The 25,862-nt window shown below is 37.8% G+C and overlaps 2 protein-coding genes across 5 annotated transcripts; one reads left to right on the plus strand and one right to left on the minus strand.

The window, feature by feature from the left end:
• The first annotated feature begins 987 nt into the window (after window positions 1-987).
• On the plus strand, window positions 988-15,937 carry pcnx4 (pecanex 4). 2 transcript variants are annotated; one of them, NM_001081574.1, is made up of 11 exons: window positions 988-1,078; window positions 4,125-4,921; window positions 7,314-7,496; window positions 8,456-8,979; window positions 10,374-10,474; window positions 10,586-10,705; window positions 10,797-11,157; window positions 12,121-12,224; window positions 12,303-13,444; window positions 13,544-13,730; window positions 15,179-15,937. In NM_001081574.1, exons 2-11 carry the CDS (start codon window positions 4,218-4,220, stop codon window positions 15,428-15,430), a joined length of 3,678 nt encoding a protein of 1,225 aa, NP_001075043.1. In that variant the 5' UTR covers window positions 988-1,078; window positions 4,125-4,217; the 3' UTR covers window positions 15,431-15,937. The 2 variants fall into 2 exon arrangements, with proteins under 2 accessions (NP_001075043.1, XP_073775792.1); XM_073919691.1 differs by having other exon boundaries at window positions 1,046-1,574; window positions 15,179-15,931.
• Window positions 15,906-24,797, minus strand: dhrs7 (dehydrogenase/reductase (SDR family) member 7). Of its 3 annotated transcripts, XR_012388693.1 has the most exons (8): window positions 24,538-24,797; window positions 20,918-21,070; window positions 20,613-20,719; window positions 19,981-20,220; window positions 19,748-19,870; window positions 17,420-17,635; window positions 17,106-17,340; window positions 15,906-16,942 (listed from the first exon to the last, which is right to left on the minus strand). XR_012388693.1 is itself a non-coding variant. In XM_073919972.1 (7 exons), exons 1-7 carry the CDS (start codon window positions 24,665-24,667, stop codon window positions 16,916-16,918), a joined length of 864 nt encoding a protein of 287 aa, XP_073776073.1. In that variant the 5' UTR covers window positions 24,668-24,797; the 3' UTR covers window positions 15,906-16,915.
• Window positions 24,798-25,862: the final 1,065 nt, after the last annotated feature.

Here is a 25,862-nt window from a genome sequence, read left to right on the forward strand (position 1 = left end):
AAGTTTGCATGTTCTCCCCGAATTCGCGTATAGGTTTCCTCTGGGCGCTCCGGTTTCCACCACAGTCCTAAGACATGCGCTATAGGTGAAGTGAATAAGCTAAATTGTCTCTGTATGTGTATGAATGGAAGAGTGTATGGGTGCTTGCCAGTGTTGGGTTGTGGCTGGAAGGGCATCCGCTGCGTAAAAATATTTGCTGGATAAGTTGGAGGTTCATTCCGCTGTGGCGACCCCTGACTAATAAATGGACTAAGCTGAAAATAAAATAAATGAATCTTGTGTTAGGAAGAAAAAAAGCTTGGATCACACATTTTTTCAATAACAAGGATCCAGTCAGAAAAATGGGGCCTAACATTTTTCTTCAGAGTTCAGAGTCTCCAGAAAATCTGACCAACCAAAAACTGTAATCGTAAACCTTACCAAAGAACTTAAATGTTTTGAACCAAAAACTCTGAATTTATACACAGGACCAAAAAAGATGTGCTAAAGTACCCTCAGCAGATTTACATTAGTCGCATGTGGATGAAACAGAGGGATAGAAACCACTAAGCTTTGTTTTAGTACAGTGAAGTCTGTGTTATACTTTGTACGGAATAGGGTTATCTAGAATTTATTGAACATAAACAGATAAAAGGCATTGATCCCAATTAGTGTCGGAGATTAAAATCCTTAGGTCTTCTTCCTAAGTGACTTTCAAATGAAAGGCGACTATTAGGACCAGCAGAAAACATTAAATAAAATCATATATCAGAGCCTAAACTTGCTTGACAAGAATTTGTTTATAGGTTATTGCATAAAAAGGCCTCTTTAAGTTACAATAGAAATGTAAAAATGCTGCCACATGACAAGAAACATCTTGCTGATTTTCTAAGTGAATGCTGTTTACAATTTTGCCATCTTTTTGTGAGGAACAATGGATTGTGCACATGTAACCGGTTATGCAGTCTAGCGCCGCCCTTCAGGCCGCATTATTCAACTGCAACATAAGCAGGAGCGACGATGGATAACGGGTCCTCTTTATCCCCACACAAACCCTCTACTCGCCCGACAGCACCTTTCCAGACCTTCTAATTTAGAGGTATGTGGTGTTAAAAAACAAGAGAATCTGTTTTAGTTCATTGTCTTGCCCTGTGGATTAATAACCCGCTTTCTAAACCCAAACACGAGCTGCTAAAGCTAGCCGCGCTAACCTTTATAGCCTCTTCATTGCCTCTGTTCTTGATCTGTTGTGTTAGGAGGAAACTAAGACGATGATATATTGAATTAGGATACAATAGATATGTGCTTGGTTACTGTAATGAACTGTAAACCGGTTGTCATGTTCATGTTTGTCTCTTGTTGTCATAGCTGCTTCAGTGTTAGCATGAACAGATCCGAGGATACAAATCATCAACATGCATGCCTGCATTAAAACATAAATCTGAGGATTACATCTAGAAATCAAAGGCTAAGAGCACATAATTCACAGAATAAACCCGTGAAGTCGCTGGTTTGGTGCTGATTGACTCTAGTGTTTATTTTGGCTGTAATAGTGTTTCCGCTTGTCATTTTGCTCTGGAAACGTCAACAAACAGGTAACACGCTAACTTAAACTATGAAACAAGTGTAAAAATACCCAGATGGTTTCAGGTTATTGTTGAGACAACACTAAACATGAATATGCTATATTATTAACTAATATATTGCTAGTCTATTTCCCTAGATGATAGAGTGTTTCTATTCATTCATGGTGTGATTTATTTTTTGCCTTTTTACAAATGTGTACATTATTTATATGATGTTGTGAAATTCACCATTTGTTGTAAACGTTGTGCTCTAAGTAATATTGGAAAAATCTATTTCTAATGCATATTTTGGTGAAAATGTATTGGAAATGATTTACTGTAAAGATATGAATTTTCTATAGTTAACTTGTCAGTATAGGTACTTCATGGTTATTTTTAATTTCAATCCTCAAATCTATTTTTCATAAAGAAAAAAACTCATCTTCATCACAAAGTGAATGTTCAGTTTTCTCTCATCTGTGTGGAGTTTTTCATCAATGTTTAATCAGAGGGTAACACTCGCTTTTGACTTAAGCAAAAGGCACATTTTCTAATGCTTAAAGAACCCGCATAAGTGTAAAATGTTTTAGCAAAACAGGATTCATAAATGTGAAAGCAGCAGATTCTTATTGTGTGTTTCTGTGTTTGGGGTGTGTGTGCGCCAGTTTTTTGTGGTGTAAAAATGGTTTTATAGTTTTGGTGGGTCAAAATTCAACCAAATGACAACTGTTGTACCTTAAATGTGTAAAACCTTCATAAAAAAATAGAAATAGAAAAGAATTCATTTCCTGTCTAATGTCGGGGTAATAAAAAAAAAAAGTCACCAAAACTTCAAGATTAAAAAAAAACATTGTTTAGTTTTTTTCTGCTGTTAAAATAGTGCCCAGGTCATTTTTGACTGGTGAGACAACAGGAGGGTTAAAGTTTTTAATGTGTTAATATTGTGACCAAACCTGCCCATTTTTTTGAAAGAAATTCTTTGTGAATTGTGATTATATAACTCAGAGAACGATTACCTCAGATTAGGGTTGGGCCGATAAACAATATTGTATTGAATCACGATAAAATGTATGTCAATAACAATGAGAAGCTCTGGACTTTTTTTACTTTATATTGATCACAGTAGAAATGTGCATCAATGGGAATCTAGAAGTGTGTTGATATTAGAGATGTACTGAATTATCGGCCGCCAAATATTATTGGCCACTGAAAATTATTATGCTATTTTATGGAGCCTCCATTTTTTTGTGGCTTCAGTAATTGTTGGGGTAAATCGGGAAGCATTAACTACATATATCGAAAAATATTTTGTTGTTGTTCTATATGGAAAATAATTATTGATATTGCATTTTTGCAATATCGCCCAGCTCTACCTTAGTTGCATTCATTCTTACAAGCAGACATTTATTTCTTTTAATACAACAGTTTATTTTACTAACGCTACTAACGTGATTCATTCAAGAGCAGAGATTTTTTGTCTTTTATTGTTTGATTAATATTAAAAAGTTGCGGCTGTTCTCACTTTAAGCCCTATGGCACGGATCCAGTGTACTGATACACATAACCGACTGTATTTAATAACTTACACTAACCGGCCACTTTATTAGGTACACCTTGCTTGCACTGGGTTGGACCTACTTTTGCCTTCAGAACTGCCTTAATCCATCTTGGCATAGATTCAACAAAGTACTGGAAATATTCCTCAAAGACTTTGGTCCATATTGACATGATAGCATCACGCAGTTGTTGCAGATTTGTCAGCTGCACATCCATGATGCAAATCTCTCATTCCACCAAATCCCAAAGGTGCTCTATTGGATTGGGATCTGGTGACTGTGGAGTCCATTTGAGTACAGTGAACTCATTGTCATGTTTAATAAATCAGTCTGAGATAATTCACGCTTTATGAAATAGTGCGTTATCCTGCTTGAAGTAGCCATTAGAAGACGGGTACACTGTGGTCATAAAGGGATGGACATGCTTTCAAGTTGTTAATGCCAAATTCTGATGCTACCATTCGAATCTTGCAGCAGAAATCGAGAATCACTGGATATTTTGTTCCTTTTCGGACCATTCTCTGTAAACCCTAGATGTGGTTGTGCATGAAAATCCCGGTAGATCAGCAGTTTCTGAAATACTCAGAGTCAGACCAGCCCCCTTGCACCAACAACCATGTCACATTCAAAGTCACTTAAATCACCTTTCTTCCCCATTCTGATGCTCAGTTTGAACTGCAGCAGATCATCTTCATCATGTGTACATGCCTAAATGCATTGAGTTGCTGCCATGTGATTGGCTGATTAGAAATTTGCGTTAACAAGCAGTTGGACTGCTGTACCTAATAAAGTGGCCGGTGAGTGTATGTCCCAGATCTTTTTTTTTGCTGCGATTGAAGGGATTAGCTCTGAACAAATCTCATCTCAAAAAATATTTATTTAATATTACATAATATATTTTAGATTTTTATTTAAAATGATCCTATTTCTTATTGCAAAAAAACATGATTGGACAAAAATGATTTGTAAAAAAAATGACCACTTGTACATTATAATATAGTGTTTTATTTGTGTGTGTTTCCAGTGACGCAGCGTCAGCGTGGCATGTGTATGTGTTGTGGAGCCTCTGGGAGGAGATGACTGAGTCTGTTCCTCCTGCGCTGCTGCGTTCATCATCATGGGGCCTGATGTGCCCCTGCTCAATGACTACAAACAGGAGTTCTTTTGGAAGCGCTTTCCTCAGACTGTCCTGGGGGGACCTAGGCTGAAACTCGGCTACTGTGCCCCGCCATATGTCTATGTGCACCAGCTGGTGTTATTCCTGACACCATGGCTATTGGGAGGCATCGGGACCCTCCTTTACCAGCTGAGGGTGCTGGACGAAGCATTTGCGGGCATTGTTTCCGGTGCGCTCATGCTGGGAGTTGGTGCCATCGTTCAGGGAATGGCACGGTGCATGGCACGTAGGACCGGAGTTGTACAAAGACTGCCTGCTGCCAATAACATCCTGGCAGACGAGGAAGAGGTGGAGTTTACTCACTGTGTGGCCCCTGAGACAGTACGATTCGTGGTACCTGGGAAGAGATTTATGGGTAATGTAGTTTTGCACACGTGTCTCGCTGGAGCTCTCTGTGGGTTGTCAACATGGTACCTGCTGCCGCACAGACTGAGCGGTTTGTATGGGCACACGGGTGCAGGATTGGGTGCCGTTGTGTCTTTGTTTGCTCTGAGCTGGGTGACGGTCTGTATTGGGGAGTATTCTCTCATCGTGAACACGGCTACCGAAACGGCCACATTTCAGCCACAGGACACTTATGAGATCACGCCGCTCAACAGGCCCATGTACATACTTGCCTTCATCGCCGTGGATCTGGCTCTAAGGTACAAATCCCAAAATTCACCAATGATGTAGGATAGTGGCAAGGGCAATGATAAATAAGCTGGTTCACATAAAACAAAATGAAACAACCAAGTATTTTATATTTGTGGTTTTATACATTTATTTTTTACAATTAAAAAAAAAATAATAACATGGATGTTAGGCATGGGCTGGCATAAGATTCTAACGGTATGATAGCCTTGAATAAAAACATCACAATCACAGTACCAGGATTACGACTATATATTCTTTATAAATTTCTGGATAAAAAACAAGAACTTTTTTTGCTTTGAACACAATGGCTGCATCCCAAATCACATACTTACATACTGTATAGTGCGCTCAAGACAATATGCCAGCTGAGTAGTATGTCCGAATTCGAAAAACGGTATGCAAGAAGTACCCAGATGACCTTCTACTTCTAATGAGATTCTGAAGTGTGCATCCAATGGATGCTATGCTATCCCAAGATCAATCGCAAGAGAATTCATGAATGGGAGTGAAGCGGGTATGTCACTTGATGATGACAAAATGGCACCCATAGTACGTCTGAGCTCTATTCATACTACTCACATTCATACTGTATAGAACGTACTTTTCTGTCGTTCAAGTAATAAATTTCAAATGCAGTACCTACTGAGTATTTTATTTTGAGAAACATTTAAAATGTTTTGGAGCAGTAAACATGTATAAAATAATCAAAATGAATAATTGTCTTCATTAGTTTCAAAAATACAAAATGACATCTTTGGATATCCTTTCCCCTGGAGATACTGTTGTCCTAAAAAACTAAATAAAAAATAATAATAAATAAATATTACATATACCATAGGAATGGTATAACAGAAAAAAATGGGGGTTTTAAAACCTTGACTTTTCCAATACCTTGAAAACGGTTATCGTCACATGCCTACAAAATTAAAGTAAATTAAAGTAAAACTGTTGTTGAAAATGTTTGTAAATGTAGATTACTGTTTTAAATAATTGTACTTTTTTATACTTTACTTAAATAGTACATATACATAAATGATTATTTTAGAGATTTTTTTGTTTATTGTTTTTACTCACGAAGGCTACATTCATTTGGAAATTTATACTAAAATGAGTAAATGAATCTTATTTTATAGGCCTGGGCTATTTGGCCTAAAATCAAAATTTTGGTTAATTGAAAATTTTAACTGTATTTTGATTAATGAACGATTATTTTATTGATTTATTTAACAAGTTTTGTAAAGTAAATATGCTCGCATATTACAAGTTTTTGGTTTTTGAATGAAGGGTCCATTACTTGATTTTAAAATAATTGAAGGAAACACACACTATGTACGATCTATGATTATTTATTGAACATCAACGTTGAACAGCTGAAATGAAAACATGTTGCCTAAAACAAACAGTCACTTTTTTCTTATAAATAAGTGAAAATGAATAACTTGCATTTTTGGAAAATCAATAATTTTTTATGTTAAATTTTTAATGTGAAATATTGAAATAATAAGTTTCTCTTCTAAATACAATAACTCTTGTATTTCCTGTAAATAATATTTTAAACAGTGCATTTCTGGAATCTTCTGCAAACAAATATTTTTAATGTAAATAATAATTTTATTGTAATGGAAAATATGCCATCTCTGGCACAGCTTCCAATCATTATCAATGAAGTGCAAACTTGCCACGTGTAGTTACATTTTTTTCTGAGGGGTACATGGGCATGCGCATGAAGGCTACGCCAGACCATAACCGTAGTATAAAGAAGTATAAAGTAACAGAGCGGGGTCACAGGACTCCACACACGGTAGGGAAAGTTAGATAGATAGATTATCAGTTCTAAATGTCAATTTCGATGACTTTTCAATGAATCGCCCAGCCCTACTATTTAAAGTAACTGGTTTCAGCCTCTCGTCCTTCAAATCACTGGTTGATTTAAAATATGTTAAAATAGTACTATTATACTATTACTACATTAGTGTTATTTATTATTAATATTACTTGCATGAAAAGCTGAAATTTCAGCAGCCATTATACCAGTCAGTGAGTGTCACAGTTGATCATAGAAATCTATTCATGTTTTAATATGTATTAATTATATTTGTAATTATAGTTATATAATATTGTTAATTTTATTAATAGTTTCCAAGGCAAAAAAGCATCAAAGCAAGTGACTTGTTTGCTAAATGTAGTGAGCTTACAATTGAAATCTGACATTGTGCATATTTAATAAGTTTCATTATAAAGATTGTGATGTTCTTCAGTAAATGGCTTTAGTTTTTAATTAATTTAAATCTTGTGACATCAATTTGAGAGTTTTGTTATTGTACCTAAACTTATTGACATATGTAATTTCTGAGTATAAATGTCTTCTCATCCGGTGGATCTCAATCTCTCTCCTCTCAGGTTTTCAGATTCTGGTGTGGTGGAACTGCAGGTTGCATCTCAGGTTCTTCATGTGCTGTTTGTAGTTCTGCCAGTACTCTGGGCTTTGGGAATGCTCTCTCCGCTGGACGCTCTTCTACTGTGGGCCATGGAGCAGATCTTGGTGTATGGTCTGGGTGGATCGGCCATGTCCACCAACATCAGGTAGGTCTTGAGCACTTCTCTCACTGGTTATTCGATTTTTAAAATCAGATGTTAGGTCAACTCCGCAGTCATAGAATGTTGATCTACGCTTATAAGTAAAAAGGAAAATAAAAAAATAATATATTTAAAAAAACTAATATAATATATTAGTATATTATATTAATATACTAATAATGAAAATCCAGATTCTGCCCATGCTGCTTAGAGCAACTTTTAGATGAATATGTAATTATTAGAGATGCGCCAATGCTTTGTTTTAAATAGTATGTCCAGGATGTCCTTTGAAAAAGAGTAGGGGTTTAACCACGGCAACCCCATATGACAATTGGCTTCATCACTTTGTCTCCTCTCCACCAACCTGCTGGTGTGTGGTGTGGGGCCTGGCGCTGTTGGATGCTGCACACTGGTGGTGGACGAGGACATTCCCCCCATTGTGTGAAGCGATATGAGTGTCTAGAAAAAGCGCTATATAAATGTAAGGAATTATTATTATTAGTGATATTAATAGTTTAGTAACTGCCCGGTTGACCTTATATCCACAGGTTACCATTACAACAAAAAACTCCACATTTGCTTAGAGTGTGTCTGGAACAGAGTCTAGCCAGAGAAACGGTGAGATATTTTCTCCTTAGCGTGCAAATTAAAGGGTTAATTACACAATTTTAAAATAAATTCAAATAAAAACTTTTAGTCCATTTAACCAAGTTGTTTCAGAGAAACTGCATAAATAGAAAACAAACTCAAATTAATGTTCTTAACAAAATTATGAAGATTTAAGTAACAATTAATTTGTCTTATATTCACTCACCACAAATACTTACTGTAGTTTTCCTGTCTTCCAGTTAAAAGCAATCCCACACAAGAGACATTTTCTTTAAAAACAGCACAAATTGATACTTTTCTAATTTCGAGTGTGACCCCTATAGTGATGATCCTGTGCTTTATTTTTCCTCCATCAGGCTCTTAGTGATGTTTTTGTCATCAGTGTGTGTTGCAATCTGCACCTACTTCATTCCCACTTCACTCGGTGTGGTTCTGTTCACCGTGGCCATGGGTTTCCTCTTCAGCCAGGACCTGACCCAGCTGCTGGTGCTGGTAAAAGGGGTCTCTCCGACCCTGGGACTGGGCTGGTGGGGGCTTCCTCTTTCCCTGCTCTTCATAATAGGAGCCTTGACCGAGGCTGGACTTCTTCATCAGCTGAACCTTGTCAACTCAGGGAATCTAACATTGAATACGAACTCTGTAGAGAACTGGGAGTCTTCCGGTGTGGTTCCTCCAAACCCACAGGAGGTGCTTGGCTGGCTTCTAATTGCTCTGTTTTTCATCACTCGTCTGCTGAGAGAGCTTCAGGGGGCTTGCATTATTGGAGGAGCCATGCTCAACCCACTCTACCCCAAACGGGTCACAACTGCACAGGCTTTCAGGAGGAAAACCCGTGGCCTGCGTGTTGCAGGAATCATTCGGAGGATCCTATTGAACCTTGGTAAGAAGACGCGGCACTGTACCAACCAAACAAACAATCATTTTTGTCTGTCAGAGATTTGCTCAGCTTGTCAGTATGTTCTGTTGGAGTAAGATGTTGACAGGGAATAATACATACACTGAAAAAAAGTATGTTTTCTTTTTGTTCAAGTTAGCTGAAACAACACAATTCTTGAGTTTTTTGGGACAACTTAATTGTTAATTTTTTAATCCACTTAAATTTGTAAAAACCAATAAGTTAACTTAATTCCTTCATGTTGCCCTTACTCAAATCATTGAAATTTGTTATCGGTTATTGGTACACTACCTGACAAAAGTCTTGTCGTTGGTCGCAGTTGTAAGAGCAATAAATAATACCTTGACGTCTAGTTGATCATTTGGAAAAGTGGCAGAAGGTAGATTTTTCAGATGAATCATCCGTTAAACTGCATTATGATCATCACAAATACTACAGAAGACCAATTGTGACCAGTATGGACCGAAAATTCTCACAGAAATCAGTCAAGTTTGGTGAAGGGAAAATCAAAGATTGGGGTTACATTCAGTATGAGGGTGTGTGATGCAGAGTGGAAGGCAACATCAACAGCCGGAGGTGTCAAGACATTTGTGCTTCACATTACATTACAAACCACAGGAGAGGGCAAATTCTTCAGCAGGATAGTGCTCCTTGTCATACTTCAGCCACCACATCAAAGTTCCTGAAAGCAAAGACGTTCAAGGTGCTCAAGGATTGGCCAGCCCAGTCACCAGAATAAACATTATTGAGCATGTCTTGGGTAAGATGGAGGAGGCATTGAAGATGAATAAAAAGAATTTTGATGAAGTCTATGAGTCCTGCAAGAACGCTTTCTTTGGCATTCCAGATGATTTTATTAATAAATTATTTGAGTCATTGCAGAGATGTATGGATACAGTCCTCCAAGCTCATGGGAGTCGAACACAATATGAATTATTTTTCCACTACACCATGACTTTATATTCTATACTGTACATTATTTGCGATAAGTGACAATACTTTTGTCCTAATTACTGTCCTAATTAAATAATTATAAACCAAGACATAATCATATTTTGTTTTGGTAAACTAAGCGTAATCTAGAGGTCTTTGCCTTTCATATAAGTCACTTCTGATACCAAATGATCAACCAGAAGTCAAGTTACTATTTGTTGTTCTTAAAACTAAATAGGCGATAAGACTTTTGTCAGGTAGTGTATTTAAAAATGCTATTTTTGAGATGAGTTTTGAATTTCGAAAATGTAATTGAATGCATGCACATTTTGTCCTGATGTAATATGTGTACTTTGACATCATTTACAGTCACCTAATATTTAAATACTGTTAATATTGATTTTATAAGTGCCATTTAATGTGAACGTTCATATTTGATTTCACAGTAAGTCCGTTGACGATGATTGCGTTCTTGTCCGTGGATGAATCTTTAGGGAAGATACACACAGCCTCTCTTGCCATTGGCTTCACTCGGGCATTCAGGATGGTATGAGATTTTATGTCTTAAGATTATCCTAAAGCATTATTAGCAGGTTTCACAAAAACATTTTATGGATTTTTTTTTTTTTTTTTTTTACCCTTGGCCTTTGTGCGACAGGTGTGGCAGAGCTCTGAGGCGGCTCTACTGCAGATGGTGTTGGTGGTGATCATCAAACTTGCAGGGGGACACAGAGTTGCACACTGGCATGACTTGGGCACTACAGTACAGTTAATACTGGTGAGAGGCAATGTAACCTAATTCATTTACTTTAATACTTTGCAGGGATGTTTGTGTAATCGTGTTTTTTGTCAATCCACTTTTGGGGCAGGTCTCTCTGGTTGTGAATCGTGTCTCACAGTTTGTATGTAAGCTGAGTTTTGCTCTTACGGTGTTGATCACATCCTGGACTGAGAGTAAACAGCGTCGACAGTCAGCAGGAACTCTGCTGGCACTCAATGCTGCTTTGTGCCCACTTCTACTGGCCGTCGTGGCTCTATCTGCTCTTCTCTCTGCCCCTCTCCTTCCACTATTCACACTACCGGTGTTCCTGGTGGGATTTCCCAGGCCGCTGCGCTCATGGCCAGGCACTCCTGGCACCGCCTGCCCTTGCCCAGATTCTGTGTATTACCAGCAGCTCTGCAAAAGGCTGGCATCAGCTATAAGACCTGCACTTGCTAATGGTGCATTTGGTGAGTGAGGCCTAATAAAAAGTGTATGTGAACTGCCATTTTATTGCTGCTAAAAGAAAATTCCGTCCACACTACACAGCCTTAAACATATGACACGTGACCATTCAGACTAATTGTGCCTGCTTATATTTTTCCGACATCCATATTTGCAGTCTATCGGTTGTATAATTGTCATATGAGAGGGGCTTGATAAATCAGGAATTGATATGCAATATTCCAGAAGACCCGTCAGAGAGCTATTGTGAGAAGCTGCGCCTCCATTTTTAAAAGTTAATTTCAGTTTGTCTGTACTGAAACCATTTTTTTCTGAACTAAAATGGGGTCTAAATGCCAGGCATAACAAAAAAGTAAAAAAAAAATGCTTTTAAAAACAAAAATGCACTAGTGTAGCCAGCACCTTAGTTTAGAATCTTCATACTAAATTGCTGTTATAAAAGTATAGCCATGGTAATATTAAAGTCCCTTTAAGGCAAGTCATTTCACTCTGCGGCCATCCTTGAAACACCTTTTGGGCAGTATGCTTGGGCATTCTGCCTGAATGGGGAAACATGAAATTCTCCAAAACTGCTTGCCAAGCTTACTATTGAATTTCATATTAGGAATCAACAATAAAATTAAAAAACAACTGTGTCTTTAGTTTTATTTCTAAACTTGCAAATCACACAAAATCTGCAGAAACTCAATTCTGATCCGAGCCCCTCCTCCGAAGTATCGTCAATCTATAGCAATCGATTATTGATTGGCTTCAGTACTAGAAGGCAGGATTTTTTTACCAAATGGCGATCGATGATTGGCTCCTGTACTAGTAGACGGGGCTTTATTCACCATGTTGACCGTTACACTTATCCACATTCAAAAATAAACGAGTAACATGTCTTGTGTATTCTGTAATCTTCGGTAATATTCATACAACACTTTTATGCTTTATTATTAACTGATTAAAGTTTTTGTAACTGGTTGCAGGATCCTGCACTCCAGGGTCTCATTACCTAGGCCGCTTTCAGGGTCGTCTTCTGTGGATCTCGATTCTAGAAAAGGGCTATGGCTATTGCACAGTCAACATTAAGGTATACTTGTTTTATACCTTTGCTCTGAAATAAATAAAATCCTTTAAATATCTCACTGGTTGGCATGTTTCACCACAGGGTCTGGAACTACAGGAGACATCATGCCACACAGTGGAAGCTCGGCGTGTGGACGAGGTTTTCGAAGGAGCGTTTGATCACGTGGAGCGGCCAGGCCAGTGTTTCAGACTATTGAACCCTAACTGGGGTAACGCTCTTATCCCCTGCTCTCTGTTGCCCGTCAGGGTTTACTCTGATGCCCAGAGCGTTCTAACGGGAATTATTGACTCACCCGATCACCTGCGTCAGCTAAACTCTGACTTCCTCAAAACACTTGTCTGGATTCTATTGCGTTACTGTGTACAGGAATTCACATGCGGTGCTCAGCGAACTAAAGGTCAGACTTTACAGACCTCTGGACGTAAGTCACAAAGCTCCCAGCATCCTGTGCCCTCAGAGGCAGGTCCAGCTGTGATCAAAGTGGAGACTCAAGTACGCCCTGAATCCTCCTCGTCCTCTCACTTGAGGGGTCTGGACAGCTCCAGCCTGTCGTCCTTTGCTGATTGGTCAGACGAGGATGATCTGTTTGGTCCAGTCCCTGTGCGACGACCGATGAGAATGATGGTGCGGACAGATGAAGCGCAGACAGAGTTAGGGCTGGGTGTGTCTCTTCCAGGTTCTGTCGAAATCCACAGCTTGTATGAGAGCATGGCTCTGTCTTCTCTACCGACCCTTAGACCTCTGGGTCTGGGTTTGGGACTTGGCCTGCCCATTATAGATAAAGGGAAAGAAAACATCCCTGCACCTACTTCGACAACTGTCCGGACCAACTCCCAGCCTCTTCTCTTTACCAGCCCTCACTCAGAGCTCTTCTCTCTGCCCGCAGACTGGCGAACCGCCAACTTGGCTTCCTCTAAACTCCAGGTTTTGCGACCCTGCTTCCCAGAGGCCTGGTTCTGCTTCTGTTTATCCCAGCTGGTGCTAGAGAGTTTGGGAGAAGGAGACTTTGAGCAGGTGACGCAGGGTTTACAGGAGGACCGTGCCTTGCAAGAGCTTTATACCCAGGTGGTGCTATCATGCTGTGTGGCGCTAGGGGCAGATGCTCAGGTCTTCAGCCCAAATCTGCTGTTCAGGCTGTACTGTGGGGACGGCCCCTGGACTGAGGGGCTTGAGTGGCTCCGAGCCAATAAAGAGCTGCATCAGCTCACACTCAGAGCTTTCAGGTAATGGACAAGCAACATTCTCTTCACGTTTTTAATCCTAATATCAGATACATTTCCTAAAATATGACATCTGTTCTTTGTCTCTGTGTGTGTTTGCAGGTACAGCGTAAAACTATTGGTAGACCAGGCATCTCTTGGTCCAGTAGAGAGTCTGGATGAGCTCTACACTACTTTGCAGGATTACCATAAAAACTGGTTCATCGGCCTGGTATCAGATCGCAGTTGGCAAGATAGTGTTGTACAGGAGAAGCCCTTCCTGTTCTCTCTTGGACATGACCTCACCATGGTAAGCACAGCATTAGAGTGATTTCACACCAGAAGAACTATTTCATAGTTCCTATAACTATTTGTGAATCTACCTATTTTTTGTGTGTTTGGAAACATATTTAGTTGTAGGGATCAGGATTAAGTGTTGTTCTCAGCCTTGATGACATTTCAATTGCATAACTTACATTTTATCTCCATTGTCGCAAAAACACGTTTTTACCAAGCGCCAACCTCTCACTCTGTAACTGAAACTGCAATTCATCAAATTCCGCTAGTCCTGGCTCCGTAATAGAGTAGATTTCTATTAAGCCCATTGTTAAAATGACCAACTTTACAACAGAAAAAAGGCGTTTACAGCCTGGTCAATTATCATTTTGGTTCATATAGCTAATATTACCCTTCTTGACAACTGTGAGGGGGGTGAATTTTTTTTTAGAACTCATCCTTTTCGTATATATAGTTATATTAAGTCTGCATAATTAGGGTGTGGCCACTTGAGTGACAGCTAGGTCTCGCTGCTCATTGTCTCGTCACCTAAGCTGATTCCGGCTGATTAGCCGCTGAGCTCGGCATATACATCATATATTTTGTTTTGTTTTATGTGGCTTTACACAGTCAGTTGCTTTTTGGAATTATTTCTTACAATTATCAAATGATTCGGCATACTGTGTGCACCTAATTGTGCTCACAAACAATTCACATATCCTCCATTTCCCAGGTGAGTGAAATTATATACTTAAACCGTCTCTATAAATGTATTTGTTTCATTTAAGCTCATTTATAATTTATCATTTTCTTTAGACCTTTAATGCACTCCAGAATCTGACAGACTGGTTAGCTGTAAGCTCTAGAACAGTCATCTGAACAGTTGTCATGCAGTTTTATGCCTGGATTTCATAAATAGCTTTGCATTTACTAACACAGACTATATTTTAAGTGTTTGGAAGCAATTTGTGTTTTTCTCCTGTATAAAAACGTTATAAGAACAATGTTTAGTGGCTCAATGTATTACAACAGTGTTTTTAAAAGTCTAAACACTTTATTGATATAGTATATAACCAAGCACATGTGGTCAGAAAACAAACAAGTCACAGGTAATAAAGTATTAAGCGCTTCTTCCAAAGAAAAGATTGTCTAAGCAAAATGCTAGCTGGCATCTGAAGCTTCACTCACGCTCTGTCTCTTTGCCCTTGTTTGGTATCCCCCGGTCAGTGCGATGACATGCAAACAAATTGGCTATGTTTGTCCACGCCTACTGGTAGCGTCTTTTGCGTTCTTCAGAAACCTATGGGTGACTTCATGAATATTATGTTCATATCTTTTACAGTTTATGGTTTTTACTCACGTTGTCATCATCCAGCTTATGATTTGGGTGAATGTTTCTTGGAGTTTACAAATCTATTAAAACATTGCAATATGATAACTTACACTTGTGGTACATGTTTTATCTGTTTTTTTTTTAAATAGGGGACGTACACCAGCCGTGTGTTGTCCCTGCAGGAGAATCTGGTCCAAGTGGGAGCTCTAAATGAGGAGGGGGTGAGGGGCCAGTGGGCCAACCTGTCATGGGAACTATTGTATGCCACTAATGACGATGAGGAGCGCTACAGCATTCAGGCCCATCCAGTGATGCTGAGGAACCTCACTATTCAAGCAGCAGATCCGCCTCTGGGATATCCCATATACTCATCCCCTCCAATTCACCTCCGCTGCTTGTGATGCTACCAGCTAACCCATTTCACACAGTCACATGGTTGTGCATTCAATTAGCTCTTTGTGTTTAGGGTACAGAAATACATTTTTAAAGGAAAAAGCATTTACAAAGGCTACAATGGTAGCAACATCTGGCTTCTGAAAGAAATGCATGAATATCTGAACATCAGCAGATCCCAGATTTATTGGACCTCTAGATGAATCTTGACTGACTTTGAATTCACACTGAGCTTCCTTTCCACATTTTTATTTAAAATTTTATTTCCTCGTCGTGTCAGGCAGGAAATATGTTGCCAATTTAAAGAGCCTGTTTGTCAAATCTCAAGGACGTGCCTTGTTTACTACTTTTAGTGGTTATGAACAGTTTTAGGTGACCACCTTGTGTTATAAATATCAACTGGCTCTTCCTCCTTTGTTCATCCTATTTGGACTCTTGTCATTGTATGGTTGTGTAATTGTTTGTACAGAAGAAATACAGACGTTTCGTATAAAAACAGTACATTTTAATACTGAGAACACAGAATGCACATTTATTTTTGAGAAAGTGCTGTTGATCTTCGACAAATCATGAGGTGTTTTCATTTTTGGTTAATGAAATGACTGTTAGACCTGCCAGTTTATTTTGCAAAGGATTGAAGACATTGCTGATTTTATTTAAATTTAATTAAGATTTCTTTTGCCTTTTATGATAGGACAGTATGCAAAAGCTAAGTTGGAAAGAAAGTGTGGACGCAATCGGGAAGTGCCCAAGATGAGACTCAAATTTGGGACGCGTTAAAGCAGGGGTGTCCAAACTCAGTCCTGGAGGTCCGGTGTCCTCCAAAGTTTAGTTCCAGCCCAATTAGATGCACCTGGGCTGGCTTATGAAGCTCAAATGCTGCGGTTGCACTGCACTTTTCTCCCCATGGACTTCCATTCATACACAGGTGAATGCGTCGGCCCAGAAACGCAAGCTTGTGCAACAGGTTTCGCAGTTCACTGCATTGCAAAGTTATAGCTTGGTGAACTCTGATCTGTGAAATCGCATCACTTGACTATGTAAGACCAATCAAGAATCAAAACATGACCTCTCTAAACAGAAATTTAAAACATGGACCAATCTCTCAATTTTTAATGTCTAATCATCTTGTTTAATCCCGCCCCTTTTCGCAGCGCCGTACAACAGAATTTCACTTGCACAAACTCTAGTGTGACCTCAGCTTTCCTAGGCTTTCTAGAAACATCCGTGCAGGTGTGTTGAGGCAAGTTGGAGCTAAAATCTGCAGGACACCAGCCCTCCAGGACCGAGTTTGGGCATCCTTGTGTTAAAGGTCCTGTAAAGTTCAATGTTTGACAATCTCATCTGAAAAATGAAGAGTGGGTAGGACATTGAGTAGCTCCAGACCATTAAAAAAAAAACAGCCGAGTGTTTACTAAAGAATTTTTGATCGTTCAAGATTTGATGAGAATCTAATGTATGAGGTGCTGTGAAAAAAAAAATCGATGATCCATTTAGGCCATAGGTCTCAAACTCAGTTCCTGGATGGCCGCAGCTCTGCACAGTTTTGCTCCAACCCCGATCAAAAACAGCTGATCCAACTAATGAAGCTGTTCATAACTCCTCAATTATTTGGATCAGCTGTGTTTGATAGGATTGGAGCAAAACTGTGCAGAGCTGCGGCCATCCAGGAATTTTGAGTACTATGATTTAGGCAGAAGTGACAAACTGCAAGCTTTGAATGTTTATATGAATTTTATATTTTGTAAATGTGAATTTTGGAGCACACAAGCTTTTAGATATCCATAAATCTATCGGGCTAAAACTAACATCTGAAATTTGCCCTTGAAGCTATGAGTGCCGACCTCATTGCTGATTCTTGAGGAAATTTTCAAGATGTCTTGGCCTTTGGCTTGCTGAAGTATGCTGCGTCTGCATCCTAGAAAAACAGAGAAGAAAAGACATTAATTCAGAAAAGACATAGCATTATTTAACCTATAGTAGTGTGCACAACTCACCACTCCAGCTTTGAAGTTCTGCACACGTTTTTTGCCCAGAACATTAGTCAGGTACCAGGCCAGTGTTGGAGTGTACTGCCACACATAGCAGAAGAGCAAAAAGGGCTGCTCAGCGATCCACATCTCCTTCACACGGTTGGCCAGACCCACTAGAGTGAGGTGAACGCAGCGCTCTGTAGACATCTTATGCGTCTGATCACCAGCTGTGGCCACTGGCTTAAGAGAAAAACAAGGATACTTAAACCTAATACAATAACCCTATAATAACAATATCATTTTTGTATTTATAGTTATCAATATTTTTAATCGTTTGTATTCTAGGGCAACGCAGTGGGTAGCACTGTCGCCTCAGAGCAAGAAGATCGCTGGTTCAAGCCTCGACTCTATCATTTCTGTGTGGAGTTTGCATGTTCTCCCCGTGTTCGTGTGGGTGTCCTCCGGTTGCTTTGGTCTCCCCCACAATTCCAAAAACATGTGATATAGGTGAATTGGGTAAGCTAAATTGTCTGTAGTGTATGTGTATGAATGGGGGTGTATGGGTGTTTCCCAGTGATAGGTTGCAGCTGGAAGGGCATCCACTGCATAAAACATGCTGAATAAGTTGGCGGTTCATTCCGCTGTGGCGACCCCTGATTAACAAAGAGACCAAGCCGAAAAGAAAATGAATGAATGAATAAATGAATGTTTTTATTCTTGTAATTTTCAATGAATTAAGTCTTTAGTTTTTTTTCACATTGTTTTATATGGTTAAAGGGTTTTATTTATTTTTATTGTATTATTCTTATTATTTTGAGAACTTAAATTATCCTAACATTTTTTATTTGAGGATTTATTATTTACATGTTTTTTTTAATGATAATTTATTTTTGCTTAAGTTCTGTGTTACTATGATATTACTTACATTCTTACTATCTCTATTGAAATGATCATAATTACCAGATTAAATTGTTTAGATTAGTTAAATTAAGCAAATGTATTGATTAACCATTACTAATGGTGTACATATGTTTTGCAGCCAGTTAATTTCCACTCATTTCATCCTTTTTGAGTATACAGTGAAGTTTTAAAGTCGTTTAGATAAAAAAATACATTATTTAATGTTTCTCTCTTGTGACTGTGCACGAGCGAAAGTAGGCTTAAGTGAAAAAGTAATTCATACAAGCTTTATGCCGAGTTTAGACTGCATAATTTTAGGCTCGATTTTGACTCGCCGACAAGTTTTGAGAAATCGCAGACAAATGCCTGAACTCACAGTCAAATCAGTGCTTGTTCACGAGAGTAACAATCACACAGTGAACTATCAAAGAGGTGATCAGAGAGAATCGTCTGAGTCACTGACACCAACCAGATATTTGGCATGCTAAATATTTACCTGTCGGCATTTTAAGTCATGCCATGTGAAATGTGTTCTGATAGAAAATAACATCGCCGATTTCCTACAGCCAATGAGAGAGCAGCATTTAACTGTGGGTGTCTGCAGGCCTGCGGGAGGTTGGTGGAAAGTTAAAAGCGCTCATTTTCAGTTTATTTGGACCCAAGAAATGTAGGAAAAAGTAGTGTAAATTTGGCAGGAGCACCTGTGTCTGTTTGACATGTCATCTGAGCAAAAACACAACCGGATCGAAAAAGAAAAAATCTGAGGAAAAATCACTAATTTTCTTCAAAATAAAATGCATTTTCTAAAATGCACTTCCCTTCAAAATAAGTGCATTTTCTACCCCACAAAAGGCTTATTTCTCATTATGTAGTTAATAACAAAATATATACTACGTGACCTTGTGTTGTTTTTATGTCACTTCTTGCTCGTGTTTGGTTGTGAGACGTAGTTTTTACAAAGATGTCGGTGATTCTTCCTATTGTTAAGTCATGCACAGACCTATCTTGCAGTGTGATCTCAGCATCGACAGATTGCTCACCCAGATAGTCATGCAGTGTGAAAACATCCGTGACACGGCATTAGAAAGCAAAAGCAAAAGTTGAATCTTGGACGCTTTAGGAGATTTAGACTTAGGTCACAAAAAGGTGCGTCTCTGTAGGTCTGCAGAGACTGTCTGTGGGAGTGTTGACACGTCTCACGCGCACAGAACGAAACGGGTAAACGAGACAAGATTTTCCACTACTTAATCGATCGCGGATGTTTGGTTATATTGGGCAGATACAAGAAGTGTAAAAGGATGTTAATAATAGTAAAAAAAAAACAATGCGTCACTAAATATACTTGGGCGGGCGGTAATATACCTGAGCGGCCTGTCCAAGTAAAGTCTAAGTGTGGGAAGCACTGATATAATTTAATTTTGAGCTCATTGTAAACAGCAGTGATGCCGATACCTTGCCCAGCTCCTCAGTGAAGGCGTTTTGAACGATGCTTGATATTACAGGTCCGGGACAGATGTTACTGATCAGGATGTTTGGACAATCAGAAAGTTCAGTTCTCAGAGAATTAAAGAAGCCCTGCAGAAACACAACAAATGAGGAGCATTTTCAGCTGTGTATGACAATTTTCCTTTATCTTTTATAAGTGCTGGCATATTCAGGTCATTCTTTTAGGTATTTTTTCTCACCTGCAGTGCATGCTTGCTCGCCGCATACCCTGTTGCCAAGGGTGCCCCTACAAAGCCAGCAACACTGCTGACAGTTGCTATGATACCAGTGCCACGCCGGATCATGTGGGGCAACACCTGCTTGGTAATGGACACGGTGCCAAGATAGTTGAGCTCCATAAGAGCCTGGTACACATCGACATCCGCATCAACGCACAGAGCACGCTGGCTCCGGCCACCATTGTTTATCAACACATCGATCTGAAAATGCACAAACAGAGGCAAAAAAGTAAGGGGTTTGTTAGGAAGAATACTCCTATGTAAAGGCATAATTTAAACAAATATAAAAAGCACTGTTTATTTCTTTTAATGTCATAAATGCAGTTGGGAATGTTCATCAAGGGTTTGAAATAATGTTGGAATAAATAATGTTCAGTTTTTTGTGCATAAAATGAAAGTTACTTTCTACTATTTAACACAAAATAAGATATTTTGAGGAAAGCTGAAAACCATTGACATCCATAATATTTGTTTTTCCTGTTTTCAGCTTTCTTCAAAATATCTTCATTGTTCAACAGAAGAAACTGGACTGTACTTAAGAAGAAACAAACACTTCTGAAGATACTGAATCCTGAAATACAGGGGCCATTTACTTCACCAAAGTGCTCCAGAGCTGCTGTGGTTTTTTCTGGATGTGATGCGCGGTCCATTAAATCCAGTGGCAAAACAAGAATATCCTCAGCCTTTAGAGAGGAGCGCTCTAATAAAAGGAGGGAAAGAGTATATTTTGGGTCAGTAGGTCACAATGTGCAGGTTTTTAATCTGCAGCAAAGATACTTGTGTACACATTCTGAGCTCTTTGGTAAAGGCACATGAATTACAGTACGGTTAATTGACCCCTGGGGGATTTAAGTGTGTTTGCTCTTGTCTGTGAAATGTTTTTCAGTACTGTTCATACCTAAACAAAGGCGCTTCACCCTCTCCAGCTCATTCTCCCTGCGGGCAGACAAAACCAGGCGAGCGCCGATCGCAGCCAGCTGGAGAGACAACTCTTCCCCGATGCCACTGGAGGCTCCGGTAATCCACACCACTTTACCTCTAAACGTTGACTCTGTGAAAAAAAATAAGAAGAGAACCAAAAATTCACACAATGTGTTTTTAATACGTTTTTTTTAACAAGTGTTTTTATTAGTTTTAAGTTTTCCAATAATTACCAAACACAATAATAAAAACTACAAGGAATAAGCTTGATAATACAAAGAAAATAATGGTAATTATAATTAAAATAAAGAAAAATAGATGAAAATAAAATAAAAAAATATATTTAAAAAAAAAAATAAAAAACTGTTTCTATCAAAATACAAAAATACAGTCAATAGGGGTTATGAGCATATTAAGCATTGCACTGCTGCTCAGAATCCGCATTATATTGGTCCAGGTGATCAAGAAATGGTTGCCATATATTATAAAACTCCATATGGGACTCTTTCCATGTGCAATATTTGAGTAAGAAAAGTTAACCATGTCTTAAATTGAGGAACAGAATCTGATTTCCACAGTTTTAGGATGACACTCTTAGCAATAATCATTTGATAAATGATGGTGCTTTGTATATACACATTATAATCCAGCAAAGAACTAGAGCACCCAAATAAAGCAATTTCTGGCTCGGGTGTCAAGGTAAAACCATACATATCGAAAAACCATTTAAATATGTCACACAAGAAATCATAAAGTTTTGGGCACGTCCAAAAGAGGTGGGTCAGGGAGCCTTCAGCAGACTTACATCGGTCGCATGTAGGGGAAATGGTAGGAATTTAATAGGTTTTTAAAAGTGTTTTTTTTAATGGGTTAAAAAATGCAAAAACAGCAGGATTGTACTAAAGCGTAATTAATATATTATTAAGTTAATAAATGTACTGTATATTATTAGGGCTGCACGATATTGAAAATCTAACATTGCAGTATTTTATTTTGTGATATATATTGCAATATGAATACAGTTTTACTATATGACTTATTATCTCTATTTGGAAAGAATTTATAATGCTAGATTGATTGGGATGATTGTAGAGTGGAAGTGCATCTCCATAAAATCTAATAAACAATCTATAAAATGTTGGGGGTCCCAGACACATTTTTGTTGCTGTCTGCTTCTGCTATTTGCAGTGCATTTCTGTATTTGCATGTGCTGTGAGTATTTTCATGCACAGGTTTAGTCAGAGATTGATGAATTAATGTTTACTATTTGCATCTCCATAAAATCTAAAAAAAACATTCTTAATATATTCATGCATAACTGTCTATAAATACAATTAAGAAAAAGATGCAACTGAAATGAAGTGTTTTATCATTTCCCCGAGTCTAACAGTTTTCAATAAAATAACTGAATGATAAAAATAAAAACAGTTCAATAAAGTTAACTGTACTTAAAGTGATGGTCCACAGTGTATTTTAAAGCTTGGTTGTGTTCACAACATGCAAAGCAATGTGTGTTCATGCTTCACTTGTAGAAAATCACGTTATTTTTTCATATATCTTTCTTTGATTATATACTGCTATACAGTTTCTCCGAAAGGCCTGCCCTCAAGAGGCTCTGATTGTTTAGCTAATATAATGTGCTGTGATTGGCGGATTGGCTCCACGCAACTCCCCTACAAGCATGCTCTTTTGCGTTGTGTAAACAGTCAGTCAGAGCTGCATTAGCTGCCTGAATCAGACAGAAATGAAGAGCAAACAGCTCTTGCCTGCTCTCTAAAATTAAATCTGCCAAGTGTCTTTCACATATATTTGGATAAGTATGTGTAAGTAATATGAACAACATGAAATGTTCACATATTATTTGTGAATTTGTTATTTGAGATAGAATGCACGGAAAGTAGCTGCATAGAGAGACACTGTAGCGCTGCTGAAGATTATGCGTGTTTACAGTGGTTTGAGAGATAAATATAAATTTGTAGCTAAATTGTTAGCGGTGCCAAACAGCATTTCCTGTTGTTTACATCCTAGTTTACGTGACGGCTCACAGTTCACAGCCTCATCTGTTGAAGGAGTTTTAACTGAATCCAGCACTGAACTGGGAGAGATTCTGGAAGCTATCCTTTGTCAAATGCTAGCTATATATTTTATATTTTTCTGGAACATAATTAAAATTAAATTGTAAGAACTTCTCTCTTTGTGTTGTGTCCTTTGGAAGCCCAAATACAGAAACTGAAGAAGCTCTGTGAAAAGACCAGCGTGTGGATAGCATTTTAGCTTTCTCTGCTTTAACATTCAAGTGCCTCTGGTCACGCTTCTTCGCTGCACAAGGTATGTTCACGGGGTGAATGCACATAACTGGAAATCCTTGTGATCTCACGAGCCCAGATGTATTTTTTGTAGTCCTCAAATTCATTCCCTGTAGGCTTTGCTAAGCTAACTCTGTAAAGCTAATGTCTTCCTTAGCATTAAACTTTGAGAGTCTTACATTCAGAGATGTTGTTTATGTTCACACAGCTACATTACACATCAACTAAAGTTTAAAATATAATATCGTAGTGGACTACCCCTTAAGGTCACAAATGCTACAATTTCTTATACCTGAATGTTTTAAAATCATTAAACAATCAAAGGCATCAAAAACGCATGCAAATGATTAATTAATTATAATAAAAAATAAACATTGCATATCCTGTGATAAGACTATTGCAAATGATCACATTACGATATCGATGCTAAAATGATATATTGTACAGCCATTTAATAAATTATATAACATTATTATAACGTAATCGTTATCATATAATAATGATATAATGACATTGTGGGACAAAAACAAAAAAAAGACTTTAAAATACAAATAAAATTAAGTAATGTCTAATGACTAATAACTTTGTTGACAATAAAATGTCAAAATATGGCTTAAATCCATGGTCCTTCGGTGTAAAATATATTGTATATTTATGCAAAAGTGAACTTATTCTGTCCTGTATTTACCAAAACATAAGAGGATAAGATATAATTCTACATTTTATATCATACAATTTATATAAACAAATATTTACAATGTAACACCAAATTTCTTAAATAATAAATTGCTGCATTGTGATCAATTTTAATGTCAGTGGTTCTTGTTCTAACTTTGCCTAATCAGATTTGTTGTAGATTGCTCTATAAACTATTTTTACATTTTTAATTACATGTTTTGTAGGTGTAGGCTATTCATGCCAAAAACATGCATGATAATCCCACTATTGACATTTTTCTACATATAGTACGTAAATAACACACAAAACCACACACATACAAATATCTTTTAATTCAACTACTACATATCCATAAACTGTATTTTTTACACATTACAATAATGACCTCTATACATATACACTAGTTAGGGCACTGATAGTTCGTGTTAGAGAGTGCAAATTCCACATCTTGCAGAAATGCGTCAGCACTTGACTTTGTTGCATAATAAATAGCCCAGAGGTTAATAGATTTATACAGCAGCACATTTTTATACACTGTAAACTACAAACGTATTACAGTATAAAAAGAAATGTGCTCATACTACACAATTCTAGGTGAAATCTGCGGTTTTACCTGGTGTTTTGCCGAACCTGGCCGCCCATAACAAAGTCAGATCAGCGTCGGCGAAAATGAAGCGTATGAACTGCACTAGTAAATAAACTGCGGTCCCAGCAAGACCAACACACAGCCAGCATATATCCATCGAGACACTTCACTTGTTATGCCTTCACAGAGTGACGGAAGCACTGGTGAAACTTGCGCAACCGGAGCGCTGACAAATCCCTGCGCTACAACTTATGACATGCTTAACGGCTTCTTCCGAAACAACAACTACCCGGTAGCGTCTGTGTGTGATTCGAAGTCTTCCGGGTCACATCCCTGTTTCTGGTACTCACTGGAGCAGCTGAACATCGATTATTGCTCTGTTGGCTACATAGACATAAGAAATTATAATATTGTCTGTGGTTGGCTATCTATCAGACAGACAGACAGTTTATAGATAGATAGATAGATAGATAGATAGATAGATAGATAGATAGATAGATAGATAGATAGATAGATAGATAGATAGATAGATAGATAGATAGATAGATAGATAGATAGATAGATAGACAGACAGAGACAGATGGGTAGGTTTTATTCATGTTATGTTTTGTCTTTATTTTAATATATTTATGTTATCAAAAAAGAAAAATGTATTCTTTGTTGTTTTATTGCAGTAATGAAACATTTAAATTTTTTACAAATATTTTTACCCTCAAATAATCTATATAAACATATATGTTATAATTTAGATTTTTAATATATGTGACATATATAAAATTTGCCATTTTCCTATATTATATGTGCATATATAGGGAAACAGATAATTTTATATGTCACATATATTTAAAACCTATATTAAAACATATGTTTATATAGGTTATTTCTGTGTGAGCTCTCACTTATTTGCCATAGTTAAATTTCATAACATGACAATTACATGTGATATAAATTTCAAGTGTTCACACTTACATAATTATTATTATTTTTTTTGCATTTTTTGTTAGTTCTTAGTTAATGCCTTGAAAATATGAGCTAGGCATCATGTATGACAGTTGCCAAAGTGAAATATGAGCTATATAAGACATGTCTTTTATATGCAGGGCTTATATGTGGATATAAAGAAGCGATAGATGAGACCTATATGACCTGTGTATATATATGTACCTCAATTTTGCCTTTATGTGGCATATATATGCATGCATTGTATATATCATATATGTGCATATATACTGCATATAGGTTTCATATATGCACATATATCCTTATATAGGTTGTTCCATGTCGGTACTCACCTTACCTGTTACCTGTTGGAAACCACCAGTAGCCATTGACATCCACAGAAAAAAGAAAAA

Source organism: Danio rerio, chromosome 13 (assembly GCF_049306965.1).
Source record: "Danio rerio strain Tuebingen ecotype United States chromosome 13, GRCz12tu, whole genome shotgun sequence".
Lineage (NCBI taxonomy): Eukaryota > Metazoa > Chordata > Actinopteri > Cypriniformes > Danionidae > Danio > Danio rerio.